General features: G+C 43.8%; 1 protein-coding gene and 1 long non-coding RNA gene across 4 annotated transcripts in view; one reads left to right on the plus strand and one right to left on the minus strand.

The window, feature by feature from the left end:
• The window catches only part of LOC135112097 (uncharacterized), a 210,882-nt gene that overhangs the window by 114,375 nt on the left and 82,117 nt on the right, over positions 1-14,390 (plus strand). The window lies entirely within an intron of this gene.
• LOC135112096 (dipeptidase 1-like) overlaps positions 1-14,390 on the minus strand; it is a 185,789-nt gene that overhangs the window by 32,615 nt on the left and 138,784 nt on the right. For both annotated transcript variants that reach the window (XM_064026058.1, XM_064026059.1), the window contains exon 5: positions 9,993-10,149. In XM_064026058.1, the coding sequence (XP_063882128.1) occupies positions 9,993-10,149 (157 nt within the window). The remainder of the gene's footprint in view (positions 1-9,992; positions 10,150-14,390) is intronic.

Genomic DNA, 14,390 nt, shown 5'->3' on the forward strand with positions numbered 1-14,390 from the left:
GACAAATTTTCGAATACCAATCCACAACTGAGGCACTACTAGCTGTCTTAGCAAATTGCAGCTAAAAATACATTCAAATTTACTTTAGTGTGAAAAAGTTCCCTTACTTTCCTTTACTGAACTACACTGATGGACGTAGCCTCAATGGTAATCTTATCTCTTACCTTTGAAATTTACATGCAGTTTTTCCACGCTGTACGGCATTTCTTATTCCTTTCCTGACTAGAGGGAGTGGTGGGTGGGGAGAAACCTTTATCTTTACTATATTTTTTAGTCTTACAGTAAGTTAGATAGTGCAGTCCCCACAAACAGCTCGATAAAGATCAACAGGTCTGTCTGGTGATGTTTGGTCTTCCTTTGTATTCTTTGTTCCTCTTCTTCCTCCCTCTCTTTTTTTTCGTCTTGTTTTTCTGTCCATAAGTTTCTCTTCTTTCTCTTCGTGTTTTCCCATTTTTCCATTTCATTATTGTTATCCTACCCTCCATTCTTTTACCTCTATTTCCCCCTCACTTCTTTCATTTTTTCCTCGTCTCCTCTTTTCTCCATTTTCTTTTCCCTCCTTCAGCTTCCTTTTTTTCTTTTCCATCTTTTCTCGTTATTGCGCCGTCAAAATTTCACGCAACTCTTTTCGTTTCTCCTTCCCTCCTCTTTTTGCACGCTCCCTCTCCTCTTTTCCCACCTCCTCCCTCTCATTTTACTCTCCTTTCCTCTCCCTCCACATTTCCCCTTTCCACTTCTTCCACTTTCCTCCACTCCTCGCCTTTCCCTATCCTCTTTTCCCTTCCCCTCGTCCTGCTATCCTCTTTCCCTTCTCCCTCCTTTCCCTCCTCCTCGCTTCCCCGATTGCTAAATTCATTACTGAAAGATGGTCTGGCTGCAGGAGGACGTGGTCAAGAAGGAAGTTGGGTTTATCGAGTGATGCTGAGGCTGTCACACTGAGAGACCGCGCGTAAGAGGATTAGGGAAGGATTCAAGTAGACGAGCTGGTATAGAAAGAGCAAGGGAGGAAGGACGAGGATAAGGACGAGGACGAAGAGGAGAAGATTACAGTACCTAATCTTGTTAAGGCCTATGAAGGGGGGACCGCCCGTAAACTTCTGCTCCAAACAGGTTTAGTATGATGGCCCGGGGGAGGGAAACATCGATTAAAGGAAGCTTTGGAAAGGAGGGAAAAAGAACGAACCACACGAAGGACCAAGTAAAGACAGAAACACTTCGATTACTGACCAGGTAACGAGAACCTTCCCGCTCACTCACCTTGGCAAACACCTCATGAATTCCGCTACTTTTTACTACTTTCCTCCTCCTCCTCCTCCTCCTCCTCCTCCTCCTCCTCCTCCTCCTCCTCCTCCTCCACGTGACGGTCTTAGCCAGCTCTTTCGTCACACAGTCTATGACATAAACCTCACAAAGTTTGGGCCCCCACGAAAGTAATGAGAGAGAGAGAGAGAGAGAGAGAGAGAGAGAGAGAGAGAGAGAGAGAGAGAGAGAGAGAGAGAGAGAGAGAGAGAGAGAGAGAGAGAATTAACTTCAATTTATTATTTCATTCTTACTACTCGTGGATGTTAGCCAGATGGCCGCCACTCAAGCACACACACACACACACACACACACACACACACACACACACACACACACACACACACACACACACACACACACACACACACACACACACACACACACACACACACACACACACACACACACACACACACACACACACACACACACACACACACACACACAGGGGTAGTGGTGGAGGCTGTGGTTGTGATGGTGATGGTGATGGTGATGGGAGTGCTGATGGACTGCGAGGAGGAGGAGGAGGAGGAGGAAGAGGGGAAGTAGGGGGAAGAGGAGGAAGAGAAGGACGAGGAGAGAGGGGGGAGCATCAGGGGGCCGCAGAGTAAATGGTTTAGTGGGGTAATGTTGACACAGGAAAATAAAGGGGGGCGCCGTCCCTGAGCTGGCTCCAAACCCCCGCAGGAGATGAGTCAATATTTCGACCTGCAGTGTTTAGGACAGGACAGCTCTCCCTCATCTCCCTTCCTTGTTTCGTTCCTTCTTCCCTTCATTTACTCCTTCTCATTTATTCCTTTCATTCATTCATTCTTTCCTTTCCTTTCCTTTCCTTTCCTTTCCTTTCCTTTCCTTTCCTTTCCTTTTCTTTTTTTCTTTTCTTTTCTTTTCTTTTCTTTTCTTTTCTTCCCTTCCTTTCCCTTCCCTTCATTCATTCATTCATTCATTCATTCATTCATTCATTCATTCATTCATTTGTCTCTCATACATCTCTTCCTTCCCTCTTTTCCTTTCCTTTCCCTTCCTTTCCTTTCCTTTCCTTTCCTTTCCTTTCCTTTCTATCTTTTTCTTTCTTTCCTTCTTTTCTTCCTTACTTCCTTTCGATCTTCCATTCTTCACTCATTCCTTTCGTTTTCCTTCCTTCCTTCCTTTCATTGTCTCTCCTCTCTCTTTCCTCCTGTCTATCCATCCTCATTCTCTTCCTCCCTTACTCTTATCCTCACTAACTTCCTCATTCCTACTCCTCCTCATTCCCTCCCCTCCTCTCCCTCTTTCCTATCATTCATTCCTCCCCTCTCCCATTCCTGTCTTCTCATTGTTATCCGTTCTCATTCTCACCCATCATTTTTATTTTCAATGCAATTCATTTTTTTTTTTTTTTTTTATCTTACCTCACTGCCCCTCACTCTCCCTTTCCCTCCCCCCTTCCTCCCTCCCTCCCTCCCTCCCCCTATCCTCTCATTCCCACCCTCACTCACCATTCATATAAAAAAACGACAGCAAACAAAGCAGTGTAAAATATTCCCCCCGCACACACCATCATCATCACAATCACCTCCACCACCATCACCACCATTCCAGTAACCACCACCATCACCACTGCTGCTACTATTATTTCGATATTCTCTCAGCGATAACAATGCAGACTATTATGACTCTCTCTCTCTCTCTCTCTCTCTCTCTCTCTCTCTCTCTCTCTCTCTCTCTCTCTCTCTCTCTCTCTCTCTCTCTCTCTCTCTCTCTCTCTCTCTCTCTCTCTCATTTCCATTCCTACATTAATTTTCACCGCAGGCTTCTTCCTTCCTTGTCCAGAATTTGCATTTATTTTTCTTCGCATTGTCTTTGTTGCATTGTCTTAAGGTGTGTCTGTCTCTCCTCCGTCTCTCCGTCTCGTCTCTTCCTCTCTCCTTTCATTTCACTTTGCTTAACTCGATTATTTATTTTGTTCCTTCTCATTTCTCTCTTTCTGAATACGTGTCTGGGAAGCGCTCAGATATTTCTTGTCGCGGTGTATATTAAAAAGTTGTATCTCTCTCTCTCTCTCTCTCTCTCTCTCTCTCTCTCTCTCTCTCTCTCTCTCTCTCTCTCTCTCTCTCTCTCTCTCTCTCTCTCTCTCTCTCTCTCTCTCTCTCTCTCTCTCTCTCTCTCTCTCTCTCTCTCTCTCTCTCTCTCTCTCTCTCTCTCTCTCTCTCTCTCTCTCAGCTCGTAAGGACACGTACATAAATTATTATTAGAGAATCCCATCAAGTTAAGCATATTTCTCGTAATCATGGGGACTCAAAATCTATAGTTATTTATCCTGCAGGATTGTATCTTATTTACGATGATTAACTATTGATTCCATGACGCTTTGAATCCTGCTGTAGTTCTGAATGTGTTGAATACAGTGGAATGAGTTTGAAATTCGACATTATGCACTGCCATCGTATTTAGTTCCCTGCATGCCTTACAGATTAATTAGGATACCTCATTAGATTCTCATGAAGGGCGATGGAGTTCCTGTTTTCCTCTGTGGTTTTATTTATCAGGTGTGGTGAGTGAGTGTGGTGTGTGGTGTGTGTGGAGGGAAGGGCAAGGCAGTGATACAGTCGTGGTCAGGAGGTGATTGAACGGTGCATTCCTTCCTGTGTGTTCAGTTTTGCTTCACTCTCGAATTCTCTGTGTGCTATAAATCCACCAGTTGTCAGGCTTTGTTGCAAGGTAGTCAGCCGATTATGGGACTAAAGGTAGTTGTGGAAGCGTGCTGGGACTATTTTGACGACCGCTTTTGACTTTGGGTACTGGCACCTCAGTGGGCTTTTTTTTTATTTTTATATATATAATTCTGTTGCCAGTGCCCCTCCTACATAAAAAAAAATAAATAAATAAATAAAAAATAACCCAGACGTCCATAGATCGAAACTAGTCTCTGCTAACCTTCAGATTCCTAGCCTTCATCCCTGTAACCATGTGCATCTGTGAAAAACGCTGAACAGTGGAAGAGAGGGCAGTAACTCAATTTCTCACCGTGACTGCACTCTGCTTCCTGTAATAACCTCCCCATAGAAAATGAGAAACTCGAAGTGTGATAAAATATATAAAGTATTTGCTATCTCTCGTTTTCATACCTAAATTCATATAAGTTTCAGGAATCTTCGGCTTTACCATCCTATACCTCTTACTTTAAATTAGACTGTAACTTCAGCACAGCAAGCCTCGTACGCCCAGGATCTGTAGCTGTTTGTTCTTCCTTTGTAGTGCTTTGTGTTCCTTTGTGTTTCTGCCGCCCTCGACCTTTTGATCTCCCACCTGTCCCCCTCCAGACCTCGCCGCCTCCCTTACCTAATTCCGAGGCGGGTTCAGTCGATAGCAAATTATTAGCGAGGTTGCCGTTTTTCCCCGTCACTTTTCTCTCCCCTTCCCTTGCCTCACTCCAGAACCACAGCTTTCTTTACCCCAAACTTGCAAGGGATAAAAATTACTTACAGGTTACAGGAAAAAAAAAAAAATGCATATACTCCTATTTTCACTTTTCTTCTGTGTCTGTCTGTCTGTCTGTCTGTCTGTCTGTCTGTCTGTCTGGCTCTCGATTTCCATCCGTGTTTGTGTCCCTATCACTTCGTCTATCTTCGTGTGTTTGTGTATGTGTTTCTTTTTGTCTGTGTCCATCTGTCTGTCTGTTTGTGTGTGTGTCTGCTGTTATTTTTCTTGCTTCATTGTTTTCTGTATATTGTTTGATTCTTTTCTTTATTTTTTTTTTTGCAGTGATTTTTCCGCCTCTTTCTCTCTTTCTTTGTCACAAGAATTTCGCATTTAGGTGCCTTGTTTTCTTCCTCTCACTCACTCTTTCACTCGATTGCCTCTATTCCTGTTCTTCGTCTCCTGCAATGTGTGTGTTTTTGTCTGATTTTCGATTTTCCTTCTTGTCTTCTGTGTGCTTTTTTATAACTGTTTTGTTTGTGTTGTAAAGGTCTGTCTCGAGTAGCTGTCAGTTTTGTTGATCTTTGCTCTATTTTACTGCACGTTTTTTTCCCCTTTTCATCTATACTTTTGTATTATTTTGTTTTATATTCATGAATCCTGATTCCTGAATGTGTGTATATCTGATACTTTGCTCTCACAGAGAGAGAGAGAGAGAGAGAGAGAGAGAGAGAGAGAGAGAGAGAGAGAGAGAGAGAGAGAGAGAGAGAGAGAGAGAGAGAGAGAGAGCGCACATAAAAAATTCATGTATACATGTACAAATGTCTGATAGCTCTCTCTCTCTCTCTCTCTCTCTCTCTCTCTCTCTCTCTCTCTCTCTCTCTCTCTCTCTCTCTCTCTCTCTCTCTCTCTCTCTCTCTCTCGAACTTGCAAATCTCCCCCAGGAGAGAGAGCCCCAGGAGAGAGAGAGAGAGAGAGAGAGAGAGAGAGAGAGAGAGAGAGAGAGAGAGAGAGAGAGAGAGAGAGAGAGAGCACATGAAAAAAAATGAATAAATAAAACATACCCCAAAACCAAACCGTACACATACACAAACACACACACACACACACACACACACACACACACAGAGAGAGAGAGAGAGAGAGAGAGAGAGAGAGAGAGAGAGAGAGAGAGAGAGAGAGAGAGAGAGAGAGAGAGAGAGACGTGGGAGCCAAGCAAGCAGTGTGTGTGTGTGTGTGTGTGTGTGTGTGTGTGTGTGTGTGTGTGTGTGTGTGTGTGTGTGTGTGTGTGTGTGTGTGTGTGTGTGTGTGTGTGTGTGTGTGTGTGTGTGTGTGTGTGTGTGTGTGTGTGTGTGGCGGGAATCAAAGCGCAGTTCCGGGTGTACAGGAGGCGGGGACGACCTACACTAGAACGACCACACTGCAGATTAACACATTTCGCGGTCGTTAATTTAAATAATACATATCTACGAGCGAGGAGGAGGAGGAGGAGGAGGAGGAGGAGGAGGAGGAGGAGGAGAAGGAGGAGGAGGAGGAAGGAGATATAGAAGAGAGGAGGAAGAGAAGGACTTTGGCGGGTGGTCTGGCATAAGGAACGACTAGGAGGAAGAAGAGGAGGAGATGGAGGAGGAGGAGGAGGAGGAGGAGGAAGAAGAAGATTAAGGTAGAAGAGGAGGAGGAGGAGGAGGAGGAGGGGGAATTTGGGCGGTTTTGGCATATGGAACGACTAAGAGGAGGAGGAAGAGGAAGAGATGGAGGAGGTGGTGAAAGAATAGATGGGGGGAATAATGAGAGGAGAGGGAAAGAAAGGAGGAAATAGGGAAGAATGAAAAAGAAGAGATAGTAAGAGGAGAGGAGAGGGATGGGGGAAGAAATGGGACATAGAATAAAGAGAGGAGTTGAGAGGGTGGAAGGAATAGAGAACAGGGAAGAAGGGAGAGGATAACGAGAGGTGAAGTGAAGGAATAAGAGAAAAAGAAAGGAGGAAGAGGATGGAAGAAGCGGCTGATGACTAGAAGAACAAAGAAGATTTAGTAAGGAAAGACGGAAAGAGAAGAAGGAGATTGAGAATAATAAGAAAGAAACGGAGGAGAGGAAAGCGGAAGAGAAAGAGGAATATGTGATAAAAAGTCGATAACATTTTCCCTCCTTCCTTCCTCCTCTCTTCGCATTGCTTGAGGGGAAAGAGTCTTAGCGCTTAGCAGTGTGTGGAGGTGTGCTGGTGAGGCCGCTCAGGTGTTGCTTACTTCACTAAGGAGAGGTGGCTGCGCTTCGGGACAGGTGGAACAAGTAAGATGGTTAAGTGTCGCGGTAACCTCATTTTTCTTACTTCCTTCCTGCCCTCCTTCCCTACCTCTCCCTATTGTTTCCCTTTCCCACCCTTCCCTTTCCTCCTTCCTCATTTCTCACTGTCTTGCGTTATCTGCTCTCTCTCTCTCTCTCTCTCTCTCTCTCTCTCTCTCTCTCTCTCTCTCTCTCTCTCTCTCTCTCTCTCTCTCTCTCTCTCTCTCTCTCTCTCTCTCTCTCTCTCTCTCTCTCTCTCTCTCTCTCTCTCTCTCTCTTCCAGTCTACTGTTCTCCCTTTCCTTTCTCCTTTTGTCCTTCTCCCCCTCCCCCGCCGTTTAGTTTTTCCTTTCCTTTCTTTTTCCCTGTTAAATGTTCTTTTTATTCTTTCCTGTTACGTGTCCACTGTTTCTCCACTTTTTCCTGTTAAATATTTTTCCTTTCCTTCCATTCTCTGTTTAGTGTTTTTTTTTTTCCCCTATTCTCTCTTCCTTCTCTTTACAGTGTTCTGCCTTATCTTCCTCCTTACCTCTATTATTTCTTTTCCCTGCTCCAAGTCTTGTTTCCCCACCGTTGCCTTCCTCTACCCTGTCCTTTTCCATTTTTTTTCCCTTCTATCTTGCGTTCCTTCCATTTCTCCTTTTCTTCACCTGTCATCTTTCTTCCTCCTCCTGCTACCTTACCTGCTTCCTTTCGCATAATTCTCTTCTCCAATCCTCCTTCCATATTCTTCCCTTATATTCCCTTCCCTCTCCCCTACTATATGCTTCCCTAATCCTCCTGCCCTCTCCTTTCCCTCCTGTCCTCCTCTTTCACTTCTGTTTCCTCCCCCTTTCTCTCCCCTTTCCCTCCCGGCTGTACCTCACTGTTTCCTGGTTTGAAGGGAGGGAGGAGACTAGCTGGCCTTGTGATCGCCTCGAGGCATTTAGTTCATTTGCCACTGTGTACTTTGTGTTTACTCCCCCTTATGGATTCTGGATTGACGAGTCTTGCTGTTACTGTAATGTTCGTGGTTCTTCGTGGTAGGATTTTGAGTAATGGTCGTTGAGGTGCTTATTTAATCTTTCTTGTCTTCTTAGGGTCTGTAAATGGAAATGGTTCTCTCTCTCTCTCTCTCTCTCTCTCTCTCTCTCTCTCTCTCTCTCTCTCTCTCTCTCTCTCTCTCTCTCTCTCTCTCTCTCTCTCTCTCTCTCTCTCTCTCTCTCTCTCTCTCTCTCTCTCTCTCTCTCTCAAAGCAGTCTCCTGATATATAATGCTTGTCTGGTTTCCATTTAGTGAGGTCTTTTTTAATGCTAGTTGACAACCTTTTGATGAATGCAAAGGATGGTACCTGTAAAAATGCTCACACACACACACACACACACACACACACACACACACACACACACACACACACACACACACACACACACACACACACACACACACACACACACACACACACACACACACACACACACACACACACACACACACACACAGAGAGAGAGAGAGAGAGAGAGAGAGAGAGAGAGAGAGAGAGAGAGAGAGAGAGAGAGCGGATGGGGGAGATGGGGGGGCCAGACGCATGAAAACAACAGTATTTCCACCGATCCTATAAAAAAAAGATGAATATATAAAAAATACATTTAAGCCAAGTCGAGGATATTCACGTGTGTATGCGATTCTTTTTTTTTTTTTTTATTTTGATTTTTTTGTTGCTTTTTTTTTGCTTTTTACTCTACTGCAAAAATAATAGAAAAATCCTGGAAATCCGAACAAAAATGCCAAACGATATATACGTACATACTCGTATGTGTAAAGTGAGAGAGAGAGAGAGAGAGAGAGAGAGAGAGAGAGAGAGAGAGAGAGAGAGAGAGAGAGAGAGACCCCCACTGTTTTCTGACCTGCATTTAATCTGTCTGCTTCCCTCCCAAACCTCTCTCTCTCTCTCTCTCTCTCTCTCTCTCTCTCTCTCTCTCTCTCTCTCTCTCTCTCTCTCTCTCTCTCTCTCTCTCTCGTGGACACGCTTAGTGGTAAAATATTCACCCTCGTTAACCCTCGCTAGCTGCTAGAGAGAGAGAGAGAGAGAGAGAGAGAGAGAGAGAGAGAGAGAGAGAGAGAGAGAGAGAGAGAGAGAGAGAGAGATCTGGTCTTGACACGTGTCCTTCCCTTCACTCAGTAGTAAAAGGTGAATGATATGAATCACAGAATAGTTTTTTTTTTTTATTCTTAAGCGGACGAGAAAGTTAAAGGGCGAATGATTCTCTCTCTCTCTCTCTCTCTCTCTCTCTCTCTCTCTCTCTCTCTCTCTCTCTCTCTCTCTCTCTCTCTCTCTCTCTCTCTCTCTCATTAGCATACCGTTGCACCTGAGATATCACGCCAAACACCTGTGCCTTAGTCTAATTACCCATGATGCTCCTCGTGTTGCATGCTTCTCACCTTCCGCGCCCTCCTGCAGCCTTGCCAGCTTTCCACTACCCATGCCATTGGCCTCTCCCTCCCTTTGCATCGCTGTTTGCACTCCATTATCTTATCGCTGTTTTAACTCAAACTATTAACCTATTTCACTTTTCTCCCTCAAATTCTTTAAGTTTCTCTTTTTTTCTCCTTTACTCATTACATTCTCCTTTTCCTCCTTTTGCATCGGTGTTTTGCATTCCATAACCTTATCGTTTGCTATTTCTTAACCTATTTCATTTTTCTTCCTCTTATTCTCAAAATATCTCGCTTCTTTTTCCTCCTGCAGCTCTTAACCTATTTCACTTCTCTCCTGCTCCCCTACCGTTTAGATTTTCTCTCCCCGCCACAGTCTCTTGCTCTCGTACGCTGGTCTTATCTCGTTCCTATCGTCACTATCCTCAATGTTATTCTGTCTCTGCCTCTTTCCCATTCCTTCCTTGTCCGTTTTCAATTCCTGCTCTGCTCTTCAGCCTCCCGCCCTCCCTGTCCTTCCATTCCCAGCCTCCCTCCCTAACGCCTCCAAAACCTTCCCCTCCCCCTCCCCCCGACACACGTGCACGCACTCACCTGGGCGCCCACTCTGCCGTGCCTGAGGCGAGCCAGGTCGGTGTGGGACCAGGGGGAGCCGCCCCAGGGCTCCACCGTGCTCAGGTTCTGCGACATGTCCACCTTCTCCAGCTTGTTGTGCACGAAGTTGCGGATGTTCCACGCCAGGTCGTTGTGTCTGCGGCGGCGAGGCGTGGAAGGGAACATGGGAGTTAGTCGTGACGGGAGGGAAGGGGCGTGGCTCCCAGTGTGGGAGAGGGAGAGGGAGAGGGTGAAGGGGTGATGATGGTGGTGGTATTTAGGTTTGGAAAGCGAGGAAATATTTCTGTCAGTGTTTGTTAGTGGAAGGGGAACAACAACAACAGGTAAACTACGACAACAACTAAACGATAACGGCAGCAGCAACAACAACATTGTCATCATTATTACCTTCATCATCGTCATCGTCATCATCATCATCATCATCATCATCATCATCATCATCATCATCATCAACAACAATTGTAATGGAAGAAATGTTTGGCATTAACGTGAAAAAAAAAAACACACACACACACACACACGTCAACATTAACTCTAGAAGGAGGCGTAGAAGGAGGAAGTGTTCACATTCACACTGGAAGTAAAGAGAAGTGTTTGTATCTCCAGTTAGAGGGTCTAGGAAGTGGAAGTGTTCATAATGAAAAAAAGAAAAAATATACCTACGAGTATAAACATTGCAGCCAGCAGTCTTAGGTACAGGTTCGTCAACACTTGTGAACGAGTACTTAAGAAAAAAGTATATGTACAGTAGACTTGCATAGTACTCAAGTCAAAATACTTGAAAATGTACTTAATTAAGAGCACGACTAACCAGATCATTTATTGTTTTCATAGACATGCTTATTTCATATTACGAAGCAAATATCTGATAAGCCTCCGTTGATTGTCGATCTGGCGTAGCTGTAACACTAAGTTGCCTTTCTCTTTTGGTGGATATGTTCCTGGAGTGAGTCCTGGACTACCTTTAAGAAGTTCTGTGTTGTGCTGTACTTGACGAGTACTGTTTAAAAGTACTTGATTTTCTGAAACGCGCACATTGCCCAAGTACACGTATATTGATTTTTAAAGTTTGATGTACTAGCACTCAGCTTTGTACTTAGACCTGCACCCAAACCTGGCAAGCAGTGGGAAGGCATTTGCATTCACGCTGGGAGTGTTCGTATCAGCATTTCAAGGTGTAGGAAGCGTTAGTATCAATGCATTGTCTTGGTGTCTGCAAACAACGGGTGGCTGCATCGATAACTTGTTCCAGCCGCTCCAGGCCAAACGGAGCACCGCAGTAAATACAACTTTCCAGGAAAGCCACAACCCACTCGTCCTTCTTCACGACCCACCACCACCACCACCACCACCACCACAACACAAACTTCAGGCTTCATTCTCGTACAATTATTTTTCAAGGTACACAAAAACAAAATAACTTCTGTCTTTATTTCCCTTTCCCATGTCTGTATTCCCATGCTTCATAACATAATTTTTTTTTCTTGCATACATTTTCATAATACACAAGTTCGAGTGCATGTTTACTTCTCTTCCTACCCTTATTTTCTCTTTTCGTATACATTTCCAGACTAAACAAGTAAATTACAGCTTTTATTTATTTTTTAATTTCCTTGCATACATTTTCAAGCTGCCCCAACACAAATATAACTTTCTTCACATTTTCGTCCTTGTATTAATTTCCAAGCCACACAGCAAAAGTAATTATCACTCATTTTTGGTTCTCGTTCCCTTGTATACATATTTTAAGCTGTCCAACAAAAAAGAATCGTCTTCATCTTCTTTACTTTTCTGCTTTTCTTATTTATTTATTTATTTTTTTCACCATGGATAATTACTTATTTTTGGTTTCCTTTTATACATTTCCTAAGATGCCCATCAAAAGGAATATCCTACTTCTTTACTTTTCCTTCCTTTATTATTGTTGTTGTTGTTACTACTACTACTACTACTACTACTACTACTACTACTACTACTACTTTTACTGTTATCATTATTTATTCATTTAATTATGTATATATTTACATTTGAAGGTTACAAAAAAAAAAAAAGTGTCATAATATTTTGACTAGTACGGAATGACAGCTGTAATACCCTTGCTCTTCTTACAGAGTCCCCCGCGCACAGGTAACTCGTAGGTAATAAAACCCCCGTACCTGTGGCAGCAATTCGAAAGGGGATTAGCGCTGATTGAGACGAACGCGTTAGCCACAGCACCGCCACTGCCACGCGTACACTAATACTCGTACATAACAGCGAGGGTAGTGAATGGAAGTGCTGGCCATTAATCCTATAACTCTCTGTCTGTCTCTGTCTCTGTCTCTGTCTCTGTCTGTCTGTCTGTCTGTCTGTCTGTCTGTCTGTCTGTCTGTCTGTCTGTCTGTCTGTCTGTCTGTCTGTCTGTCTGTCTGTCTGTCTGTCTGTCTCTCTCTCTCTCTCTCTCTCTCTCTCTCTCTCTCTCTCTCTCTCTCTCTCTCTCTCTCTCTCTCTCTCTCTCTCTCTCTCTCTCTCTCTCTCTCTCTCTCTCTCTCTCTCTCTCTCTCTCTCTCGTCAGTCCTATCAACGTTACCTTCCTCTTTCTTTCTGCCTTGTTCACATACAAAATTCGTCTTTCCACTCTTCAGTTTCTCCCTCATGAAAACATCCTTCAGAACCTTATTATTTTTCACAAGAGCTTCTTAAGAATGATCACTAGATTTAAAACACCCTTGAAAACCCTAGTACTCGTAATTTCCAGTAGAGGCTGTTAAACTCACTACAGTCATTAAACACCCTTGAAAACCGCAGCGGCTGTTACTTGACCTTATTAAACTGTCGCTAGAGTCATGAAACCACCGCTGAAAACCCGATACCTTCCACTACTGGTCATTTTTCGAGGCGCGTCACGAGGTGCGGCGTGTCGCGTGGCGGCGGTCATCGCGTCGCCCCGCCTCACTCCCTCTGTGATGGATGTATCGGTGCCGGAGTAAATACACATTTTTCACTTTGATAAATGTATTGGAAAGTATCTTATATGAATTTCCCCATTGATGGATACGTCGCGGCGTGCAGGAGATCGTTCATCACCTGCCTGGCATCTGTCCCCGTGTTGAAAATGGAATACTTGCACTTGTCTCCTGCCCACTCAGGTGGTAAAGATCTATATTGCCTGTGGCTTTATACATTTATTCATAATATACCACATGCTCCTTCTAGGGGAATTTTTTTTTCTTTCAGTGAACATTAGATTAAACCCATAAGTATTTTCCACGTAGGTTACTCCAGGTGAAGTTGGGTAAGGTTAGTTTAGATTAGGTTAAGTTAGTGCAGTCTAGGTTATTCTAGTCGAGTCTAGGTTAGTCTAGTCTACTCTTGGTTAGGTTAGTCAAGTCTTGATTAGGTTAGGTAAGTTAAGTTTGGTTTGGTTAGGTTAGGTTAGGTTGAGTTAGTCTAGTATAGTTCAAGCTAGGATAGGATAGGTTGGTCCAATATGGTTTATGTTATATTAGGTTAGTCTTGTCAGTTAGGTTATGTTAAGTCAGTCACGTCTAGGTTAGACTAGTTTAAAGTCAATTATATTATGTTAGTTTGGGTTAGGTTACTTTAGGATAATTTGTGTTAGGTTAGTCTAGGTTAGATTAGGACATAAATGCTCCAGTTTTATTTATTTATTCATTTATTTAGATAGTTATTTAGTTATTACTTTTTTTATTGATGAATCTTGTGTGGAATTTCAACAGTGTATCGAGACCACTAGACACACCATCACAAACTCTAGAGCAAGTGGGAGGGAGATAAGCCTGGAGGTCCCGCACAGCCAGTGTATGCCCGCAACTTTGCCTTTCATGTATACGTGGGTCAGGTAAAAGGACTTCCTCGTTCATACGCATCACGAGATCTTCAGGAACTTCATAAATACATAATACTTGGCAACATTATGAGTAAACTTGGTACATTTTTCATGGCTGTCCTTCCTCCTTCCTTATTTTCTTCTTTCCTTCATTCCTTTCCTTCACGACCTTTATCATTTTATCCTTGCCCTTCCATCTTCTCCCTCTCTTCCTGTCTTTCACTCTTCTTGCCCCTCCTTCCTTCTACATTTTTCATATCTGTCTCTTCACTCTTCTTCCCTCGCTTCTTCTCTCTCTTTTCCTTATGTTTTTCCTCCCTCCTACATTTTCTTTTCATACTTGTTCTTCCATTTTCCTCCTCCTTTCCTCAAGTTATCTCCTGACCTCCTTTCTCCATTTTCCCGCCATCTCTCCTTTCCTTCCTTGTTCCTCCTCCTTCCTCTCCCATCCTCCCTCTCCCTTTCCCTCCCTTAACCATTTTCTCTTGCCCACACTCCCTCTCTCCTTTAACAATTTTTCCTTCACCCACCCTCCGTCTCTCCCTTTC

Source organism: Scylla paramamosain, chromosome 23 (genome assembly GCF_035594125.1).
Source record: "Scylla paramamosain isolate STU-SP2022 chromosome 23, ASM3559412v1, whole genome shotgun sequence".
Taxonomy (NCBI): Eukaryota; Metazoa; Arthropoda; class Malacostraca; order Decapoda; family Portunidae; genus Scylla; species Scylla paramamosain.